Consider the following 24,615-nt stretch of genomic DNA (forward strand, 5'->3'; position numbering starts at 1 on the left):
GTAAATGAGTTTTGATTTGGGTTCAATCAGTTTTTTAAATCATGCTTTTATTTTGTGAAGAAATTCTTTAAAAATTGCTATTATAAATCAAAGTTCGTCTGATAAAAATTAAACAGAGCAGAATTTTCAATCTATTCTGTGAAATTTCAAGAAATAAGCAACGCATTGTTTTGAGTCAGAATTGTACCGAAGTCAAAACTCATCTACTTAAAAAAAATTTCGAATTGAAGATGGTTTTGATACAAATAAATTGATTCAAAAGTTTTTGATGAAAGATTTTGACTTATTCAGCTCAAAATTAGAAAGATACTTTACGTTCGACCAATTTTCTGGTTTGAAAATTGCGAATGTACGAATAATTGATTTACGCGAAATTTTAGGTTTTTTTAGCACGCGACGAAGACAGTGTGCTAATCCGGCTCAGAAATCACTCAAAACTGAATTGAGGCAATCTGATTGATCCAAGTATTGCGGTAATAGACGCAAAATTTATCATTTTTACTTCCAATTGAGCAAAACGATAATGGCTAGTCGAAGCCTTTAGTGCAAACATCCAAAAAAAGAGCTATACTGGTTCAAAGAACCAAAAATGTTTTAAAAATAAGAACAAAAAATGATTTTCATCGTTTGCATAAAACATGTTTTTGGCTGAATTTGAATTTGGAACTACGGAAAATTAATCCATAGCTAAGCAAAAAACCTTATAAATAGCTTTTCTGGACAGGGGTGGCCATTTTCCTCGCGAAATGCGTCTGAGACGGATGAAAGCTATCAAGCAATATTTTTCGTTACATACTGAAAAGGAGTTCATAGTAGAGCACAATTTTTTTAAATGGTAACCCGCGCACCGAACATTTTGGGTTCATAACGTGATGTTATTTTGTAACTATCATCCTTCACCGTTTCTTTTCCAGTCCTAGCGGGATTATTGAGTACAAACAAACTCATTTTGTGAATGGACGGACTCCTCGAATGGATGGTTTTTCCTCTCATCTAATCAAAATCTCCATTTTGAAAAACCATCCATTCGAGGAGTCCGTCCATTCACAAAATGAGTTTGTTTGTACTCAATAATCCCGCTAGGACTGGAAAAGAAAAGGTGGAGGATGATAGTAACAGTTTCGTTATTCCCCTTCCACCGAAAGCCTTGAAACGACCGTTAGAATCGGTTCAAAATTAGATTTTTTATCCGGACAAAACTAATAAATGCTGAAAGTTTGATAGAGTTTTGCTGAAATTGAGTTTATTTTGTTTTCACGCCCATAGTTAAAAAATACAAAATGATTGTGCAATTACGATTGCAATAGGCAACCGTTATCAAATTGGAGCGAAGAATTTTTTTGGTGAGCATCTTGTCTAATGGACTTACTGAATAATTTTCAGTCAACTCTTTGATATCGCGAAGAGGAAGATATATTTTCAGATGCAATTTAAATTCGCGTTCTATTCCGTTGGTGGTAAATTTAACAACTCCGATTTTGATAAGTTATTGTTCATAGCTTTATAAGGTTTTAAAAATTTTTTCTTTAAAGATTTCATATTCCATCATTTGATGAGCGGAAAAAAAATTGTATGCGTGTATCTTTTGATTTTGGAGGGACCTTAAAATTTTTTTCAAATATTTTTTAAACTTTTTTTTGCTCACTGGTTAAAGTGGGCACTATTGCATTAATTCCGGTTATTGAGGCGTTCAAGTTCGTTTCTTTTATTCAATCCGATTTTGGATTTAGCCATTGAACGTTTTTCTAAATTGGTATGATTGTTGAATCTTTTGCGGTTTCATGAGCACTTGATTTTATTTGTATAGCTGCTAATCTTTCCTTCTTTTATTTGATATCTTCGTGAGAAATTTTGTTTTTGAGTATTTCAACGGAGTTTTTAGGTCTGACACTTAAGTTTTGATAAATTCGTAAAGATGAAAAGTAATAACACTTTATAAGTGATAATGCTGGGCAAATTTGCTGTAGAAATGATACATTTAGCCTTTTAATAATTTCATTAAAACTTTTAAAGTTTCGAGAAAAATTGTTTTAACTTTTCTGTTTTGTTCACTTTTGTGCTATTGTTTTTTACTATTATAGTTGTTAGAAAAAAAAACACCAGTTTTAGTTCTTAAAAAAATAGAATTTCTAATTTTTTTATTTATTTACTTTTCTTTGGGTGGTAGCAGAAGTTGCAGTTGCGTTGGCATTAAATTGCGTTTTTATCTTACTTTTTGGATTCCAAATTTCTGACAAAAGTAAGGAAAACAGTCAGAGGCGGATCTAGGATTTTCTCGAGGGGGGGGGGGGGGTGCGGATTTTCAAAAAATTTTCGGAAGTTTTGTCGAACTTTTTTTTTATTTTTTGATCGACCAAATTGTTTTTCCGAGCTCTCCTACAGCAGTAAAAAGACCCTGTTTTGGCCGAAATTTGTGCGCCGCAGGCAAAGTTTTTTAAAAACAGGCCAAAAAAGGCGTTTTTCGGCACTTTTTGGAAAATTTTGATATTCAAATCGCGTTTTTTCGGCGCGCGCTCCCCACTCAAAATTAGTATATATTGGCGCCAAAGGCGCCTTAAGAAAAATTTTAGGGTTGGTCGGCCAAAGATCTATTTCTTAAAAGTACCAAAGGGGGGACCCTTTAGGTCGGCAGGGGGTCGAATCCCCGAGGGGGAGGAGGCGTCCCCCCCCCCTGAATCCGCCCCTGAAAACAGTAGACAACCTTATGAGACACCAAATTTTACGCTGGTTTTCACTATTTTCTTCAAATCATTGATTTTTAGTGTTTCCTGATCTGTAATTATGTTTTAATATTGCTGCACTAGCAATCTGTAATTTCAAATGATGTCACAACATCATCCAGGATACTTTTTTTGCCAAGCGTTTAGATTTTTAGAACTCTTTATCCTGATGAAAAACAATTTTTCAGAAGTTTTCCTAGTACAGGATACTATTAAAAGGGTCTACAGTTTTCTGGTTTTGAGTGGCGTTCTTGTAAAATGGATTAAAATCAGTTATTTTGAGGCATTCTAAAATCTGTTTCTCTCCTAAAAGTTTGTTTGAAACATTTTTAGTGTCGTAGTAATTGAGAGTGTTATTCCTTTTGGACAAACATTGTTCAAGTTTGTTCAGTCCGTGCTTCATTAAGGTGTCAAGGCTATTAGCAATTTTCAACCTCTGTTACATCTATTTGAAAAAACGCCATTGCTTTCGAATATTGCTTCATTGAGTTTTGCTTTGCCCTGTTTTTCAAATTAGTTTTTTTGTTCATCTTATAGTGAGATTGATCATTTAAATATTTCCTTTAGAGCCGTCCATAATTTGCGTTTTTAAGCTTCGTTTTCAATCAGCTCATTTTGTATTGACGAAATAAAAAGTTGCTTAAAGTTTCACAAACGTTAATTTTGTGCAAATTATTCTAGGAAATTTGGACGCAAAATTTTACCATTAATGTTTTTTGGCTCGGCTTGTTTACGCAAAAATTACGCAAAAACGTGTTATATTTAAATAAAAAATATCAAAATGACATCTTCTTGTGCCTTAAAAAATTGTACATTTAAATAGAAAACCCGACCTTTTTAGCTGCCATGCAGTACAATTGACGTAGCGTACGCCCATTATTCCAAATTCAAATGAGCCAAGCCAAACAACGCGTTGTAATATCAAAAACATTCAATGTCATATGGGAAAGGTAGCGTGAAGATTTGCAGAAGGAAACGAAATGTTCGATGTTTTGTTCTGGTGCTTCAGGTACTCAAAAGTCAGAACATCTAGGACTCTGCGCTCGAAGGAGCAGTCTTCTTTTTTCATAACTTTGATTTCGACATTAAGTCTCATTTCTGTCTCAGCTCAGATGTGGAATCAGCGTTTTGTGATGTTTTTCATGAAGCTAGCCTCGCAGCTTTTGAGATTACTTCGGTAGACAAGAATACATCATTAAAAGCATCAATGCGGCGTGTACAGAAAATATACATTAAAAAAACGAATGACCGTGTACAACAAGGTGCGTTCAAAGTCCAATCAGTGACCTTTGAGAAAAATTTGATCAATTTTGAGCGAAAATTACATCACAACTATAAATAGATTAGTTGCTTCTCGTCTGATTATTCAAGGCATTTTCAGCATATACGTCATTTTATTTATTTCATCTCTCACGTCATTTGTTCATCTCTTTTAGTAAAAAGTCATTGGTAAACAAAATTGATTGGTAAGTCTACTTTCTTCACTTTAGAGCTTGGCTTCTCCCGCACATTTTTGTTTCGGCTGCATCTTAGTAAATATAACAAAGCTTCCATTTTTGTTTCTGATAGGAAATCTTATTTTGTAAATGGCAAATTTGACTGTTTATTTTGTAAATGGCAAATTTTAAGGTCATTTGATTTTTTTAAATGAATTAAATTAATTTTTCATGCAGCTGTATATGATTTTTAAGGTTCAAAAGTAATCAATCCATTTCGCTGCAATGACTTTTTAAATCTACAAATAATCTGCATCGACATTTCAAATCCAGATTTAAACCTTTCAGACAAAATGAACAACTCTTCCGATCATATCTGGAAGCCAAAACGGAAACAAGACGCCACAGAAGTCCAAACCAAACATGAAACTGTAAGGCGGAAAACGATGTCGATTTTGAATAGACTGACTCCTGAGAACTTTTTTTCTCTCAGCCAAGAAATGACTTCTCTCGACATTGACTCTGACGATTTACTCGATGATGTGATAGAGATTTGGCATTCTAAGGCTTGTACGGAGCCACACTACGCAGAGATGTATGCTACACTTTTTTCTCAGGTACTGGCAGGTATAGGAATTGTAAGTTCATCAGTAATCGCTAAATTGTGTCAAAAAACGCCGAAGTGTCCAGAAAAAAAAGACAAAAATGCGTTTTGAGTAGTGCGCAGCTTGCTTATATTTAATATATATTGGACACACCTAGGAGCCGTTGAGGGGTCTTTTTTAATAAGTGGGGTATGGAGGATTTATTCTCATCATGCCCTCTCAATACGCTCCTGTTATAGGCCAAAACTTAAAAAAATTTCATCGCGTCAAAAATTAGTTGTGACACTAACGTTCCTTCTTCTACAGTCCAGTCTAGCTAGTTATTTTCTTGTACAATGCGTATTATAATGCAATTGAACTGCTTTTTTTCAGCACTTCTCAAACGGAAGTTCACATGATCCAAATTCGGTCCTTGCTAGGAAGTCCATGTTGAACAGGTGTCAGAATGAGTTCAACAAAGAGATGGTGTCTGAAGTAGAGCAGGAGGCCTTGAAACTCCTCATAAAGAGCAACCAGGTTTGTTACGTTCAACGTATGCCAAACGGTTAACTCGGTTGAGCTAGGCATAATTAAATATCGCTATTGTCGACAATTTGTTTTTGTGATGGTTTTAGCCTAATTGTTGACAGCTTTGAGATTTTTCATCGTTCCAATGTATTTACACAAGCAAAGCTTTTGTTATAGTGTGAACTCGTTTTTCTAACCTAAGTCGCAAATATTGTTGCGACAAAATGTTTTCATTTTGAATGTGTTCATTGTGATGAATAACCAGCTATTAAGTTCAGCCAATGCTAAGGATATTACCACAGACTATATTACAAATAGCATCTTAGCCTCCAGGTATCATGAATCTGTAGCGTAGATGTAGGGAAGGAGACCGGCAAAAAAATAAGAGGGCTCGAACCTGGACAGGGTCGGATGATTTTAATGAACTTTTTCGTATGCTAGTTAAAGTGCGTCCGCGCTATAAATTGAGGCGTTAGTTGGTAAATTTATTTTTTTTTCAAATTGACTGACACTGCTAATGTGTCATAATTAGTTTGAGTCACTTAGCAATTATCTAGATTCACAATTGGCGTGCGTCACTTAAGAAATTTTGTGGACTCAAAGTTTTATTTTTCAGTTTTTCCAAGTAGCGTTATCGGTCATATTTTTGCTTGTGTATGCGAAGTGCAACTTCGCCTGTGTTACAATATTGCGTTAGTTTTCACAGTTTAGGTATTAAGAATAATAAACGTAGTGAGTATTATTATATAGGTCTTGCTGACTTGTTTTGGACCCAAGGAATCTGTTATCCTTTGAATCAGATGATGATTTGAAAGGATCGGTGACTTGATCAATGTTCAATGTGTTTTTGTTATTTTGAACGGATCGGTGAAAGGATCGATTCAAAGGCTTTGAAAGGATCGGTGACATGATCAATGTTCAATGTGTTTTGCAACATTGATATGATGAATGTCAATAATCCAAATGAAGCTTGAGCTACAGTACGATATAACTTTTTTTACCCTTGCGCTAAGCAAGGGTTTTGCAATCTGGTACTAGCTTTTTCCCGTAAACACTTTTTTCTACAGGGTCTTCTCTTGTAGAGGATCACTTCCAGAAGATCTTATTTTTGAAATTCTCAATTTTGTGAAAAATCAAATAAAAGATCTATCGATTAGCTAGTAATTAGTTCAAGCTTATGTCAGGTTGTTATTAACGTTTCAAAAAAAGCTCCTTTTTTGGGTTCCTGGCTTTCATCCTAATTTCTGTCGGTTCAATATCGTTTTTATAAACGCCATTTTTTTATCTGATAGTTTTTTCATTGGCTTATGGTTTACTTTTTGAAGTATGGTTTTTGTTCCAATTTAAGCAGTTTTTAGTATATTTGAAACTTCACAATTTTGCAAATTTACCATGTCTGATTTTGAGTTTTTTCATTAAAAAAATATTCAAACGGTTTCAGTTTGTGCTATATCGATTTAATCAAATTATTTTGCGTAATTTCGACGTCAAGTTATATGCGTTTGGGATTAAATATTTCAGTCTGGATGGGTCGTGAAAACTTCTAAATGCAATGAAATTTTTTATGACAATAGTATAGTTTTCGGCGCAACGTGTTTCGACCCAAAGCTTGTTGACTGAGTTACCCTCCAGTAAATGGTTTCCATTTTCATGGGATGTTTATGAACTTCATCCTATACAAACATGAAGTTTTTGTTGTTGTAATTTTTCAACTTTTGTCACGTTATTTTTCTTCAACATTTTCCACTTTTTTCATTGACTATTTTGTAGCGCAATGTGTTTTTTGCATCGGAAGTGTTGCGATGCTCCGCTTTGTCTCTGTATTTCAATTTTAGCTTTTATTGAAAAACTTCAGTTGCTGTATTTGAACAGTATAGCTATAAGGTTATAAGGTTCTTTTACCCGAGAACACCTTTGTGTTATTGTTTGAATTTTTTTCCTACCTAGCGTGAACAATTTTTTTTGTTCATATTCAGTATCTGTTTGCTGCTCAAGTTTTATTCGCCCATGTTTTATCCATTTCATTATTAAAATGCACTCATTTCTAACTATTATTTACTATTTGACGTTCAATAGAGTCCTAGTACAAGATCGCAGAAAACGGAAAAGTGTTCAGAATGCCGGAAATGAACCGTTGTTTGGAGTTGTTCAGATCCTTTTCAACTTTTTAAAGGGTTTAACTTCAGTTTGTTTGAGTTGTACTGAAAATAGTTAAATCAGTCTGAATAATTGTAGCGATGATTTCGCACAGGCTTAAAGCGGCCATGAGTCTATAAATAATAATTTGATAGACAATACATTTCTTAGTGTACGGTTACGAAAACTGAATTTTCACAATTGCAGAATTTTAATCATAAACTTGCATCAATTTTTACGCTGCGTAAACTTCAAATCGTTTCGTCCACGGCGTGGGGATGTTGTTTTTTTTTCAGATTGTCTTCTGGTTTTCAGAGCCGGGTGTCCATTTGTTTCTCGAATATTTGTAGTGATGATTTTCGCACAGGCCTAAAGCGGCCATGAGTACAGACTTTTTTGAAGAACTAAACAACTGACTTCAACACAAAGACCTTATGCGGCCATTTGTGCTAATTTCTCCTGGACTAAACGAAGAGATAGTAAAAAAAAACTTTAAGCGGCGATTCTGCTTTTTCAAAATATAAGGAAATTAAAAAAATATAGCGTCTTAAAAACTATGCAGATCGAGAACAAAAAGTATTGATAATCCGAGTAATAAAGACCATAAAATACTTAAGTCAAAAATGAATGCGAACAGATTTAGGTAGCAAAAGAGATCTTAGTTGACAGTCTTTAACTAATTTAAACATCAGCGGGTAACTGCAAACAAGATAGCGGTTATGAACAATGATAAGTGAGAGTAAAGTTCACTTACAGTGTGATAACCGATGTATTAAAAATAAGTTTTCAATAAATCAACTTGTAATGAACAAATTTTAAAATATTGAAAGGGAGAAATTTTTGTTAATTGCTATGGTAGTTGTTTACGTGCAAAGCTTTATAATGATAATTCAGGTGAGTAGTTTGTTTGTTATTGTTGAGGCTACGAGCAATTATACTCTGCTATCGTTTTGTATAAACCTTTTCTTATTCCCAAAAGTTCTTTTGACCTTGAAAAAATTGTTGTTTCGAAAATAATCTGGTGCTTTCAAATTTTCAAAAAAATTGAGTGATTTTTTATTTGAAAAGAGTATTTTCAGAATCCCTACTAGTTTTTGTCGGTTTTTTATAGTCCACTAGCAACTTTTGCAAAAAAAAATACAACCTATTGATCATGGTTATTCAAATCGGATATAAGACAAAAAATTTCTATAATAAAGTATCTTCTAATCTATCAAAATTTCATAAAATAGACCAGGGAAGTTGGTTAATGCATAGTAACCATGTATCAAACCCGACTTGTAATGTTAGAATTGAAAAGTACACCTGATAAATGCTACTCAATAAATGATTTATCTCTTTTTTTAGATCATGTTTTTTTTTTAATTTGTAAAATAAAAACAGTATTTTTTGAATATACTTTTCGCAATGATAACTGTTAGCGGAGCACTGTGTGGTCTATATTTCTTCTTATTGGAACCTAGTTTAGTTTCTCTAGGATTTCACTCGAGCGAATAATTCATAATTATTGTTTCAGACTTGTAAAAACAAGAAGCACGAAGCTCATCACTGTTTAGATGATATTCGAAGGTCAAAGCAGAAGTATCTTGGAAATATTTGCTTCATCGGAGAGCTATTCAAACTGGATTTGCTGACACCAAAAATTATGCACAGTATCATTGAAACACTGCTGAACACTCATGACGAGTTTTCATTTGAGTGTGCTAGCCGGTTGCTCTCAATCGTGGGACACAAATTGGACCATGATCTGACTTCTTTACTTATGGACCAATATTTTCACAGGGTGTTGGAAATAATGTTTCTGGACACAACTTCTAAACGGATTCGATTCATGCTGCAAGACGTCATTGAACTCCGACAGGTTACGGTTCAATATATGTTTCCATTTCAAACTTTCTAGAACATTATACTGATCTGTACAATAAAACAGCAGTATTTTTTAGCAGTAGAAATACATCTGGTTTACTTTTGCTGCATTAGCATTATAGAGAGTTGCAAAGTGTTGGAACAGACACAATTAATATAAAAGAGCAAATGACCTTTTTAAAATTTTGCAAAAGTTAATTCTTCAGACCAGGGGTGGATTTAAGGCGTTCTCTCCTCGGCGATTCGACTCCCTGCCGACCCAAAGGGTCCCTTCTGTGAACTATTTTAAGATATCCACTTTTGGCTGACGGACCCAAAATTTTTCTAAAAGCGCCTTTGGTGCCAATATATACTAATTTTGACAAAATTTTTCAAAAAGTGGCCAAAAACACTTTTTTGGCCCGTTTTTTCAAAATTTTGCCTGCGGTTGAGAAAATTGGGCCAATTCTGAGTCTTTTCAGTGCTTTGGGAGAGCACGGTAACTCGATATCGTTGATCTAAAAAAAAGTCGGCAAAATTTTCGAAAATCCAGAAAATATTTGAAAATGCGCCCCCCCCCCCCCCCCTCGAGAAAATCCTAAATCCGCCCCTGCTTCAGACATAAGTATGATACAAGATTGCCAAAAAATTCAAATTTGCAGGTAAATGTTGTTTGAATTCGGGGGTTTGATTCGGGCACAGTAGAAATTTTTGAATATTTCTAGCTTTTCTTTCCTTTTTACACCGAAGACTTTAGTCAAGGTGTTATGGTATCGTGTAATGGGTTTTTTTTTTAATGTTGTCTGTTGTCAAGTGTCGACAAATAACGTCCGCAGTTATCAATTATCATGTGGGCTGGACTATATCGCGCTATGTCACGTGATTGCGTATGTTTGTTTCTTTATTTGTTCATCTTTATTTATTTAATTATCTGTTCTTCTATTTATTTAATTATGTTTAGTTTGCTTATATTTATTTATAATTTATGTATGTACATATTTATTTTTGTTTATTTTTATCACGTGTTTTGTTTATTTATTTAATTATTCTTTCTTTCATTTAGTTTTGCTTTTATTATTTCTGCGTGTGTATTTATTTAATTTATTTATTTTCATTTATTTATATTATGGGTCTGTTTGTTTGGTTATTTGTTCATGAGAAATTTTGGTGTATACATGTGTTAGTACGATTTTTAGTTCTAGAAGTGTTATTTTATGATCTTCGTTGATATATCAAAAATTTGACCTATACATGTGTTAGTACGATTTTTAGTTCTAGAACTGTTATTTCAGGCTCTTTCTCGATATAGCAAAATTTTGGTGTATACATGTATTAGTACGATTTTTTGTTCTAGAACTGTTATTCTTCAATTATTAGTTGTTCAAGTTGTTTGGTTTTTGCTTCAGTTTCTATGCCTTCGGTGTATTGCGCGTAGCTATGTTTTTAAATTTTCACCCTCTTAGAGCTAGTTTTTGCAGTTTTATCGCTTGCGTTTGCAATGTGCAGCTTCAGCTCTGTGTAAAATGATATTCGATCTAAGTTTGTGGACCGCCTGTGTTCGCACGTCATAATCGTTTGCCTTATTGGGTCTCTTGTTTGCAGAACGATTGGGAACCAAGAAGGCTCACTGGACCCAAAACGATAGAAGAAGTCCACTACGAGGCTCAACTAGAGGACTTCTACTTGAGAGAACGTGCTGAAAATCTCGGATATCATTTTTGAATTCATAATTTTTTTAATATTAAACAAAAAATTTTATTTGAAAAACTTTTATTCGCGGAAAATTCAAATCTTATCTTTTCTGGTAATATCAAATTTTACTTTATTTAATAGAATTTATTACAATCTTTTTCATTTTTTATCGTAATATTCAAACGATAGTAATAAATTTGAATAAATAAAGTGAAATTTGATATTACCAGAAAAGTTACGATTTGAATAAATATTCGATTGAATATAGATTTGATTTGCTGATAAGGTTTTAAGCGCCGTAATGTTTGCTTAGCTATTTTCGGCGGTGTTTATTGTCATGTTTCCTAAAGTTTTCAACTTGAGCCAGCATAAAAGCATTTTGAGTGATTCTGCCGTTCGAAAATTTCAAGAAAAACTTTTCCAACTAATTGTTTCCAACATCTCGAATTGGGTGTCATTTTTTAAATATAAGATTTGCAGTTTTCTCCGAAAATTGCCTATATTTCATAGGATGGATAATTGCAATGCAGTTTTTTCCACGATCAATTTAAATTCGCTTTTGATTTTGTTAGATTAAACTATGTTTCCTGATAATTTTGTTAGATTAAACTATGTTTGCTGGCGATTTTGTGAAAGAAATTATTCAATGCTAGTTTTTCGTTTCGTTTTTTTTTCTCAAATATTGGTAATTTTTTTGTTCTACCCTGTTGTCTCTTTTTGTTCCGACTTTCGAAGAAAGAGGAATATATATGCTCGGTGTTTTTTTAAATTCAGACCATTTTTACAAAAGTCTGGTCCCTCGGGGGGATCGATCTCTTGATCTGCATGGGGCCAGCCAAGTGTGCACACTATAGTAACCTGCCATGTAGATGTCAAAAACTGCTTGTTTTTTTGTCCCGCACTACAAAGTCGTTCAAATTGAATTGAGACAGATAATTTGTTTCATAATTTTTGATAGTATCAGCCTAAATCTCATAGTTTTGCTGCTATTACACTAGCAAAGCTTGTGTGATAGTATTAACTCTTTTTTTTCCAACCTAAAGTGCAAATATTAATGTTCATTTTGAATCATTTCGATCAATATCCAGCTATTAAGTACAGCCAATGCTAAGGATTTTAACACAGACTATTATTTTACAAATAGCACTTAGCTTGAAGGCATCATGGATCTGTAGTGTAGAGTTAGGGAAGGAGACCAGCAGCATGAACTTGGTTTTTAATGAACTTTTTCGTATACTAGTTTAAATGCGTCCGCTCTATAAATCGAGGCATGTTAGTTGGTATTTTTTTTTCAAATTGGTTGGTACTGCTAATGCGTCTTAATTGGCTTGCGTTACTAGCACTTATGTAGACTCATAATTGGCGTGCGTCACTTATGAAAGCTAGAATACTCAAAGTTTTACTCATTCAATTTTTCCCAGTAGCGTAAGCGGTAATATTTTTGCTTGTGTATGCGAAGTTCTGCTTCCCCTCTGTGATTAACTTACCAAGTTATCCGAGAGCAATTAATGGGCGGTCGAAAAATTCAGGGTTTTGCCTTCATACGAGCAGTCTTGTTAGCTTCTGCGCTTGTTTGAAATACTTCATACACTTAAAATTCCCACTTTTGTTAACACGCTGGTAATAAAGGCGACGAATTAGTCCGGATGAGAAGTCATTTTTAATGGATTTTAGGCAAGCTAGTTGGTTCAATCGATGCGTTAACAGACGCGAATTATATCATATTGTACTTGACATTGTGTCTGGGATAAAAAATTTAAAACACATGTTTTTATTTTTCATTAATTTTTTCAAAATTTTAAGACTTTCAAGCCACCGCTATTTGTGGATTACTAAAAGAAAATTTTATCACACTGATTTAAATATTTTTTGCATTTTTTAGCCATCAGTAAGTATTTTTTTTGATGTATTTCAAGTTTTGCCTATAAGTCAAAAACAAAAACACCAAAAATTGTAGCCTTTATTTGCGATGTTCAAATTGGTAGCAACTTTACACTTTGTTGCAAATGGTCACTTTTTTTGTTCCGCTTTTCGAAGAAAGTAGCGGAATATTTTTCCAGGCAAATTTCGACTTTTTTACGACAAATTTCGATAATTTGGACGGATCTTTTTTATATCGTTCGAAAGGTATTGTTGTGTTGAGGTCAAATTTTTGAAAAAACTTCACCTGTGATCATTTTTTCTTAATTATGGAAAATTGAAGTATTTCGAGCAGTTTCAAGAGAAACATAGTTTTTATGCTCACCTCTGGATTGCGCAAAATGCTAAAATTTTAAATAGAAATTCTAGTTCATGTTTTCTTGACAACAATTTTTTTCTGCTTTTTTGTTTATTTTCTTTCGACTTGATAAGTTTTGGCCTATACTATATCGGTTTAATGGGCGCATTTTGTGCCGTTTGATGTGCGAAAAGTTTTTGTGTGTGCGGGTCTGTGTTTTGAGGGTGAGGGGGACTTAATAACTTCTTATTAGTCAGAAAAATTTTTGAATTTTTCTTTTTTTCGGTTTGATAGGTTTCGGCCTATATTACATCGGCTTAGTCGCCTCATATTGCGTCGTTTCACGATCTGTGTATGTATTTCGATGGTGAGGGTACCTAATAACTGTTTGTCATCTTAAGTTTTTTTTTTGCTTTTTTTTTACTTTTTCTTTTTTTGGCTAAAAAGGTTTCGGCCAATGTTATATCGGCATAGTGGCCGCATATTGTTTCATTTGACGCGTAAATAGAGTTTGTGTGCGAGCATGTGTGTTTGTTTGAGGGTGTGGCGGACTTGTTAATTCTTTCAAAAAATTTTCGGCCGAAAGGGTTTTTGTTGAGGTATTTTCGGCTTTGTTACCGCTTGATAATTTTTCTTTCGATGCTAGTTTCACATTCTGTTGTATTGGCTCGTTTTGTTTTCAAAATTAGCCTTATCGATAGAACTACCATTTTTCGAATTTTTTCAACTAGGCTTTTGTTTTGTATCACAAGTGGTGCGAAGCTCAGTTTCGCCTCTGTGTAAAATTTCTTTTATTTTTGAAAAGTGACCACTACTCCATATAACTTAAAATTCATTCGGAATATCCAGGGTTTCACCCTAATACGAGCGTTCTTGTTTCTTTTTTAATTAGAATTTAAATTTTGTGTTGTACGGCAGAGCAAACGGTTACTATTGATTTTTATAGGATTTTCGTTGATTATTTTGCTATAAATATTACTGTAATAAATTGAAAACTCTTCTTTTGTACTAGGATTAATTTTTTTTCAACCTAACTCGCATAAAGTGATGCTTTCTTTTGTCCGCATGTGATTTATGCGGTTTGTTAGTGGCTTGTGTTTGCAAGACATCAAGGGCATATGACATGGTATTTAAGACATCTGGCGCTCGTTTTATACGTAAGTTACCCTTGCGATAAACATGGGAATTGCAACCGTATACAAGGCTTTTTCCCCTAAATAACTTAGTTCGCAGGATGGTCAAATGCTAATCAAAATCAAGTGTTCAGTTTCCACTGAAGATGTAATAGCATGGACAGTGTATTGGTAGCATATATCGTTTGAGATCAAATTAAAAGTAACTGTTAAATTAAAAAAGTTCGGTTTATTTTTGGCGCTGGAGGTTGTTCGGCCTTAATTATGTCGGCTTTTTTCTCAATCATTTTTGTTCTTTTTTGTTGATATTTTATGATAATGGTTCAACCCGTACCAGAAAAATCAAATCAAGCTCACAGAACTTCCTCAATTAAATTGAAAAAAGGTAAACTTGAAAAAATATATATATTTTTTTCGATTTTCAAGCGTGTTGAAAAACTCAGGTCGAAACCTATAAAGTTAAGTGTCTAATTGGCTTTTTTATCATGTTCTTTCAGGTGAGGTAATATTTTTTTTTATTACTATCTGGCTTAAATAGTTTGAGAAGGTAGCTTTTTGATATGTCTGAGTTTAGGCAAGTGTAAAAGTGCTATTAAATCCAACAACATCAGTGCGATAATTTTTTAATCAATTTGTTCAATTTTTCTGGAAAAGTTTCTCGTTTCGAGAGTTCGTATTAAATTGATTTTTATTCAAGCTTTTAAAAGGACTTTAGAGCCAATCAAACATGAGATTCTAGATTTCGATTTCCTAGGTTGATTTTTTTTCTTCCACAATAGTTTGTGTTTTGCTCTAAAAAAGATACGCAGTTGTTTTTATAATTTTTTTCCCCAGAAAATATTGGTTTTTGAATTTTTCATCTTTGGGCGATTTACAAAAGATTTCCTTGCTTGTTTTGAACAAGATAATGCAGTTAAACCAAGTTAGTTGACGGTAGATCAAAATTTGTGATTGTAGATTTTTGTTTATTTATTTGCTGATGATTTAAAGAACTCGCGAAATACAATTTTCAATTGTTTCTCATTTTTTTACTTGCAATTTTCTGCATCGCAAGTGGTTTGAAGTTCGATTTCGCCTCTGTGATGAAAGTGTTAGGCGCTTTATCTAGCGTAGCCAATTATAACGCGCTACAAATTGTTGCAAATTGATTGATACAAGCTAATTGGTCTTTTTAATTCCATACACGATAATATCTATCTAAATTTCATAGTTTGTCTCTAGTTCATTAACCAAAAACTGATCGAGACCAGTTAAATGACAGTCACAAAGAACAATCAGGACTTTGCCCGAAATAACGAGCACCCCTGTGTTTCTTGTCCTTCTTTTCTTGTGTTTGCAAAGTGCAGCTTGTCCTGTGTAAAATGCTAAGTTTGTTTGGAAATCTGTGATTCAAAAACGTTTCAATCGATTGATTACAGTTGATTTTTGTGTTTATGGAAGAATTTTGTGATACCGTTTGACTTGATCTTTTTTGGCAATCTGAATTACGTCAAGGTATCTTGAAACTGTTTTTGATCCCCTTGGAGATTATTCGTCATGTGTTTCTTAGATCCTTGGGATTGGCACGAAGACTAAGAATGCGCATACTTTTTTTCATGTGAACACCTATGAAGAGCATTATACAGGAGCGGATATAGGATGGGGATGGCGCACGCCCTCTCCTCAGGGAATCAACCCCCTGCCAATCCAAAGGTACTTTTTTTTCAAACGCCGTTTTTTGGTCAAAGTTTTCCAAAAAGTGCCCAAAAACAGCTTTTTGACCTGTTTTTCTTTCAACAATTTGGTCGATCTAAAAAAAAGTCGAGAAAATTTTCATGAAAATCTCTTCACTCTCGAGAAAATTCAGCTCAGCCCCTGGCATAATCTAACCATTTGGACATACCTCCGATGTCCCTCTTGAGATTCCGCTGTTTTTTATTGAATTTTTCTTGGTAAATTTTTAACTGATTTGATGTCAATTTCGCACACACATTTACCGGTGATGTTTTTTTGCTAATAACAATTTGGTTTCAGACTTTGAAAGTATGAACAGTTCTGAAGTTGTCGAAACTGAATGTGGGAATTCAGCGTCAGAAGACCATCAAACGCCTCATCTTTTAAGCACAACAAGTAAATGCAATTCATGCTGTGAGAGTTTTGAAAACGAAGACATGTTTAAATGCTTAACGTGCATGGATTGTGTGGATGATACACAGGGTGTATCATTTCATTGTGAGGTATGTATTGCACCACATGTAAGAAAAGGTCATGAAGTTCTGGATCACAAGTCTCTTAAACCAGCCATTTGTGCAGACCACAAAAATCTGTGTTCCATGTTCTGCACAAATTGCGAGGATATTTTGTGCACGAATTGTCTTTCCAAGCATTTGGGTCATGGTATGGTACCATTGAAAGAAAAAGCGGAGGAGGTGAGAAAGAAAGTGTTTGAACTCATTTCTGAATTAGACTCCAGTGAGAAAGTCATCAGTAAAACGAAGGACAGACTGACTAAAGACCAGGAAAAATACAAATCTGGGTATGAAGACTTGGTACAAAAAGTATCCGCTCAGTTTGATCGAATGAAACAAGATGTCTTGGATAAAATCAAAATGGAACATGACAAATTGATCAAAGCAGGCAAGGAATCCGAGGACAATTTAGACCTGCTTCTCAAATGTGAAAGCGATCTGCGTGAATTACTCTCAAAGTCGATTGGTTTTTTGATTACCGAGTATCTAGGGATGGAAAAGACAACTAATGCTATAAAAGAAACTGAAGTGAAATTAAACAAGTTGCATGTGGAAGAAAAACTGCATGATGTTGCGTCTAACACATTAGAACCGTTGGCTGGAGAGTTTACTTTGAAATGCTGGGAGAATATTCAAATGCCTATGCTGAAAAGTTCTGCCGACTGCAAAGCTGTCGCAGTCAAACCAAAAATGCCAGTAATCGTAAAACGTGAGCCGGGATTGTTTGAAAGATTGGAAAGTCAGTTGGCATGGCTAAGAGTTTCGCACAATTATTTTTTGGTATATTGTGGTAAAAAAGAAATGTTTAGTGTTTACGCATGTGGCAGAGAAGTAACATTACATCAGATGGTTTTCCAGATACCTACAAATAAGTTGATAAAAAATGATAAATCACCCAGTAAATTTATTGCTGATGACAACATTCAAAAACTATTTGTTTTTCCTCAAACTTTGTATGAGAAACATATTATTTTAATTTTGGCCGACCACTATGTACTGAAGTTCGATACATCGTCAATGTTATTCAGCTACTCGACGTTTAATCCTCCATTTAACCACATTCCATTAATGATTTGTTCGGTGAGACAGAAAGTTGACTATGTTTACTGGGATTCTGTCAACGAGCAGGTTCGTCAAACCAACAAAGAATCGGTGAAAATACATTGCTCTTCACAACCTGCCGTTAAAATGAATTACATGTCTGAATATTATTTGTTTTTCATTGCAGATCAGAATTGTATTGTTCGTTTTGACACCAGCGGCAGCCTAACCGATGTCCGCTGTATTAAAGAAGATGAACATAGAGTTAGAAGCATCGACTGTGTATCTCACTGCCGATCTTATTTCGTAATTTGGTCTCTGGCAACGCAAAGTTTGACGATTATGAAAAACAAATTTGTCGAGTGCGTTGTGCCATTTGGATCCCTAATAAGTTTTTTCTCGGTTCGTTTCCTTGGAGACCAGACGCAAATCTTAGTTGAGGCAGATATTGAAAAAGCAACCATTTCATGGGAAGACAGAAGGCAACAAAATCTATACATAAACAGAAATATCTTTATGATCATTTATGTAGAATGAAACTCAAGCGCTCATGAAGTTCTAATTTTACTAGCAGCATTTGAGGTACAAAAGAGCAGTCTTATTCAAAACTTGTGACTCGACGTTCCGGCTTTCTTCAATTGGCGTACCAGTTTTTCAATCTCTTCACCCACATCTATTTCACTATTTTTTAAAGTCTAATTCATATATCGTACGTTATCATTCATGAAGCTGTTTTTTAATTTCTATCCTTTGGTGTCATTCCCGTGTACAAATTAGGAATAATTGCTGTAACTATTTTTGTTTACCTTGTAATATAATTTTCGACTGGAGTTTTCCACTTGAAATGAGAATTTGAAGCATTATCTTTTTTGTGAAATTGTAGTTTTTGACGCGATTGAACGAAGTGATTTTGAAAGTAAAAATGGATTTTCCATTTTATGTAAAAATGGATTTTCCATTGTATGTTCAAAATCAAGCTATACTTAAAAGATTACGGATTATTGCCCTTGGATTGAAAAAAGTGAAGGAATGTTTAGAACTCGCAGTGAAAGGCAAAAATACCCATTGATCAAGGTAACTCAGATGGGGCCAGTTCTATCAAATCATACTAGCTAACTGATTTTCAAAGAACTTCATATAACGTTTTTTTCTCAAAAGAGAGCCGCGCTCGATTAAAAGGCGCCCTGTATTATGAGACGTATTTTTACTTCAGTCAAAAATAAAAGATATCTTGGAAAAATGCCCAAATTTCAAAACGATAAATTCCAAATGAATTGAAGAAACAGGTCTCATTCAGGTTTCAGCAACACAAATATTATGTTCAAACTCTCAATTTTGTTTGTAAGTTCAACTGTTACAACTGTATCTAGTAGCGTAGGATTTTCAGATTCAAATAAGAAGTTGCACAAATTGAAGCATCGACAGGATCTATGCGTTGTACACACGAATTATGCAAAATGTGCTTAGGCCACAAGACAGAAACTACCTATGAATTATTTCTTGAGGAACTGCAGCCCATGCTTTGAGAACCCAATCAGTGTAAAGTGTTAATGATGGCGACTTGCGCTTGCCACCACGTGTTTAGTCAAACTTTCTCTATCGGAGCCACTAGCCTTAGTGTTGATTGTATGCATGTTTTAAGGGTTTATTGATGCTGACATCCATTGATGCTGTGAACATTTGGTACAACCCCTACCAAAACTGCCATTATGATGTTTCTCTCATTTATTTTTTCTTTGATGCCACATGACAATTGAAACTGTCCCATCGCAGCTTGCGCAACTTCTTGAACCCAATCTTATTTAATGTGATCGATCATCCAACCATTCAGTGAACTCGAAACAAGAGCTCTTTTTATCGCTTGGTTAGTGTGTTACGTTGGCTATAGTAATGACCTCTAGGCATACGGTCAATAAACTTGTTTCATGCCCATTGCTGCGAACATCATCCCTTGATAGGCCTTGCAAATCCACAGTAGTTGATGAAGGCGTGCTGTAGATTTAGGGGATTGCTTCTCTAGGTTCGTTCTCTCTCTCTCTCTCTCTCTCTCTCTCTCTCTCTCTCTCTCTTAACGACACCGCAAAGTGGTCCATTTGGTAGTGAATTTAGTGCGGCGACCGAGATTCAGTTTTACTATCTACAATCCCGAAAGGATTAAGTTGGTGGCAACTGTTCTGTATTGTATTATGATGCTTGCCCAGTTCTTGTTAACTGCCCTTCAGGCTGTCTTTTTTACTCAATACAATCGCAAGAATTTCCAATTGTATTTTAATTTGGATGAATATACGTATAATTACAGAAGGCTCTGAGTGGACAGAATATAATCAAATCAAAAGGAAAGGTTCCGCGATTTATCAGCACAATTGTCTAATTATAAGTTGAATTCCAACTGACTCCACTAAACGCTTCTCATTGTAGAGAATCCTATCTAATCAACGCACAGTAATTTCACTCAAACACTCTGCTTCTTAAAGGCTCTCCGGTACTTTCCAATTCTTTATCTTTCTTTACACTTAGTTTTAATTCTAACAGTCCTGGCATTCGCTGAAATCTTCTGTCCGCACTTGTTTTATGACTACATTCCTCCTCTTTTCAACTCTGCCACGTGTCAAGTGCGGTTTCTTTTATCAATTTTTTCAAGCTTATTAAATACCCTGTATGCGGTAGGTGTCACAATTTGACCAAGGAAACAAATGACATATGATTCTAATCAACTAATGCTTGACCTCCGTGAAATTCAGCCCTCGCGTTCAACTAATCTACTAAACCATGCTATCTTTACTCAGTGACACTTCCAAGGTCTTTATTTTAATTAACCGGTTAACGTTCAGACCTCCTAAGTGTAGGGGGAGATCCTTTTCATGGGTAGCTAATTCTTTTCAGGTTATGTAAAATTTCGATCTGTACTCTATTCCAATCCCGACCTTCTAGCTATCAGGGGAAAGCAGTTCGTCAATAAGGGGCCAAATTAAACCAAAAAGTCACCTCCAGAGAGCCAAATAAATTTTCCGTCCGTTCGTACTTTTTAGGATACTTAATTCTCATGCCGCAGTCATATTACTATCAATTTCCTCTAGGACTACTTTTCTTTAGTCTAGTTAAATTGCTATTAATATATCAGTCGCCAAGCTAAGCTGAACCCAATGTTTACCAAATCCAGTTTGAATTAACTGTACTACTCTAAGGTTGCAATGTAAAAACTAGATGGCTCTCAGCTTGTGCTTGATATCTCAATAGATAAGTTTCCCCCAATTATTAGTAAGGTGACCGGTTCATAACTCCAGGGGCTGGGCTGAGGAACACGCGATTTTTCGATGTGAATCTGGGGGTTTTCTATGCAGTTTTGGGGTCAAAACGCCCAAAGGTCAGTTTAACGTCACCCGGGGGCCACCTTGGACAGGTTCAGAGTCTCAAGGAGGTCTTAACTACAAAGTTTTATACATATCCTAATAATACTTTCCAATTTATCCGATTTCAAAGTTCCAGTATCACTTTTTCCGGAAAAAGGCTATTAACACCGGAAGGAGTCGCCGAATACGTTTTACTCACCAGAAGTCTTTTTTCGGGGTTCGTATGTTGTATCTATTGCCGCAATTAAATCATTATGCCACCGTTCATTATTTTGCGTAAATTGCCTGTTTCCGGTCCAAGGGGGTTTTTTCAAGTGCTAGTAGATTGCAATCTTGCCACTACCTATCATCCCTCCAAGTGTCAGCTCCCTGCGTTTTTTGGGGCCGAGAAACGACTTCCGGAAGTAAGGGATGGGTCTGTTTACTTGGGTCATAAAACCGGAAGTGGGGCCCTAGGGGTCTGGGGTTCCAAACTTGAGCTTCCCTCAACTGGGCCTACAATATACTTAAATTTGAGCCCAATACCGCCGCTAGTTTCCGAGTTCTGATAGGGCCATTTACACTTCGGGGACCGTTATCACTTTCCCTCAAGGGTCTGAGGGGTCCCGTTTTTCGATCTCTAGTACCGCTCCTCTGACTTTCATAACATTTCTTTTGAGCTCGACCATTTGTTTGCTGTACTTCTTAACTTAATGATGATTCGATCTGACGCTCAGGTTACTATTAGCTTTACCATACTGCATGCAAGTCCCAAAGTGAAACATTCTATTCTACTTTCAGCTCTTAGTTTGCCGAAAGTGTATTAGGAGCACCGATCCTACAGTCTTCCCTCCTAGTCTATTATTCTCCCGAATTATGCTAATGACAAAATTTAAGTTGCCGTCTTTTTACTAAGCTAAATTAGCCCTATCTTAACCCTTAACCTAACTTAAGCTCAATTTACTATAGCTAACCGCTCTATTAACTTTAGTACCTTTACTGCTTAGCTTGACAGCCCCTTTTGTCGGTTGTTCCCACTAACCAGTCCACATTTTAATCATCACGCTAATACCTTATCTTATAATTGTTTTATTAGTTTTTGTATTTTTTTTCCTAAAACAAAATTGCGGACCCATCATTCAGTCCCATTTTGGTTCAACAGATTCGACTGGTAAGCACTTTATTACAGAAATGCTTACTAGGGGGCTTGCTAATAATTTAACTCCTCACATTTCGACTCAACCTCTTTTTTTCAAAAGCTGCTAACGTTCAACAGTAACGCAATACGCTGAGATGGGATCTCACTTACATATGAAACAAGCACCGATGAGCTGGGTGACAAAATTTTCCGAACAAGTTTTCGCTCTTAAATTCATCGATCTCAAACCTAACTGGATGCCTTCTTACTCGAACTGGTCTACCCACATCTGTAGTCCCACTTTCGATCACAAGTTCAACCATCGCCGGCTCAACCGGAGGTCTACCTTCAGCTTTGCTCGGGAGATTTGCGAGCTCTTCTTCCCTTCTAGCTTCAATCTCCGTCGCGTCGTATGTCTCCACCGCGTCGTTCTACCTTCGCAAGCTTTCGGGTTACGCGCTAGCAGTTACTCGTGGTTCCGTTGTTATTTGATTCCTCAGAGTAGTTGTTGTCGTGAAATCCGGCCTGGGTCATGGTTGAAAACGCCTCTTCTTCGACCTTCATATCCGGATCATCGAAGAAGCTAGCTGACTGGTAGGGACAGGTTGTCGGTCACATCCTTGCGTTGATTTCAACTGGTCGCAGAGTCTCCTCAACATAACGTTTCAACATGTTAAAACGCAGAAACTTCTCCTTACTCCAATTGGACAACTTTGACACTTTATAATTGACTTTGGATATCCTGGCCATCAAAACATATGGTCCTTCCCACGGCTCAAAAGACTTCGTCGTTTTTTACCACACCCAGTTTTTGTCACCACTAGGGTTACCCCTGTATTATCTTCCGGTAAAAGCTATTTGTCGACGATGGTCTGTTCCAATCATTTCTCTTGCGCTGCTGTGTGCTTTTCGGAACTGTTCGTCTAGCCATTTGGCAAAACCATTCTTCATCATCACTTCGTCATGAGGTTTTGCGTAGAACAGGTCAACCTTATAACAGGTCCTTGGGTTCTCAGCACAATACTTTGAAATAAAATCGGCCATCTTTGAGGTTGTGTAAATCGATGTGTCCATTATCGTTCGGCCTATAGGAATAAGTCTTAGTTTTGTCATTACCCAAAAGTCGGCACATCTCTTTGATCAATTTGCCAACAAAACTTTTTTTTTGAACTGTATGACGCATATTGGGAGCTACAAACCTCAGCACCCAATTCTCCACTGTTTTACGAGCCACGTCAGCAGAATCCGTCGACACAAGTGGAACTGCATTTGTGTACATTTTTAATAGTTTCCTCATTACAAGCACATAATTCGCTCTGGCACTCGTCCTCATTGTCACTGGTCTCAAAATATCTTTTGCCACCGCGCTGAATCTGATCCCGGGATCGAAATGAGCTAGGCCTTCTGCCCGCTTCGTCTTCAATTCTGGACTGCTCGGCTCAGGCACCTTTGGAATTTTCTTTCAAAGTCCGTTCTCATCGTCGGCCACCAATATCTTCGTCGTAATCTGGCCAGATGTTCTCGGTTGCAAGCTGTTCTCCACCAGTCTCCATCAAATCGAACTGGCTAAGAATTTTCCGCCGTTTCGCCACCGGAACTTTCGTCCGAATAGTTGGCCTGGAGCCATCTCGCTGAAACCCCTTCTTGTAGAGTTTTCCACTCATCCCATCTTGACCAGTAAGCCAGTGTTTTAGGTCCATACTGTATGGCCTGCTCCTTCGGGATGAAATTCGTTCCTAGTGACGGCATATCAATCGTCTCATCGCATGTTACCGCCCAGAAGATTACTTGAGCGATCGCTTCATCTTCTTTCTGCTTCTGCGCAACTCCGTCTAGCGTTCGTTTCCATTGAGTCGACTCGCTGTCGTCATCTCCATTCGCCGCTGTCACATTGAAACTTGCAACCGTTTCCGATACACTCATAGAGACAAACCGAGATCGTTTTGAGACAAACCGCAGTTACGTCACCGTCCATTTTTTTTCGCAATTTGCTCCCATAGTGATCGTCATATTTAGCTGGGCACCCTCCTTCATCGGATAGGACTTCTTCTGATTGCTCGACGGCAGCTGCTATCTTCGCTATCAGCTGCCTTCTCTTCATATTCTTCGAATCATCTTCTCTTTCTCTGTTCCCTCCAGGACCATCGGGAGTCGAGAGCAGATAAGGTATGGTAACCATGGAACCCTCTTTCGTTCCTATCCACAGGAAATCCTATCGTGGCTGAACGTCAATATGCACTGATGTTCCTTCAGCGATCGAAGCCCGATAACCATCTCTGCTTTCAGTTTCGGAACTAGCATATCAAAATCTTTGTCAAGGCCCCCAATTTCAGACGGCCGGTGATACATCCATCCACCTTCGTTTCTTGTCCGTCTGATGTCTCTAGTCTGCCCCGGTACGGCTCAATATCAGAGTAGTCCAATAAATCTCGAGCTACATCTGTCCGAATGAGGTCAGTCTAGTCCCCCGTATCTAGCAAGGTCTCCTCGACTTGGGTTCTCCCTATGCAAGCATCTACGACTACCCCACGGGGTCCGTAGATATCGTGATTACTTTCCGCTCGCTCGTCACGTACCTGAGGTTGCT

General features: G+C 36.2%; 1 protein-coding gene across 1 annotated transcript; it reads left to right on the plus strand.

The window, feature by feature from the left end:
- Window positions 1-4,072: 4,072 nt before the first annotated feature.
- Window positions 4,073-11,056, plus strand: LOC134842053 (eukaryotic translation initiation factor 4 gamma 1-like). Its single transcript, XM_063858209.1, has 5 exons — window positions 4,073-4,186; window positions 4,505-4,773; window positions 5,134-5,277; window positions 8,921-9,265; window positions 10,852-11,056. Exons 2-5 carry the CDS (start codon window positions 4,510-4,512, stop codon window positions 10,969-10,971), a joined length of 873 nt encoding a protein of 290 aa, XP_063714279.1. The 5' UTR covers window positions 4,073-4,186; window positions 4,505-4,509; the 3' UTR covers window positions 10,972-11,056.
- The last annotated feature ends 13,559 nt before the right edge of the window (window positions 11,057-24,615 follow it).

The sequence above is a fragment of the Symsagittifera roscoffensis genome, chromosome 3, assembly GCF_963678635.1.
Source record: "Symsagittifera roscoffensis chromosome 3, txSymRosc1.1, whole genome shotgun sequence".
NCBI classification, from domain to species: Eukaryota; Metazoa; Xenacoelomorpha; order Acoela; family Convolutidae; genus Symsagittifera; species Symsagittifera roscoffensis.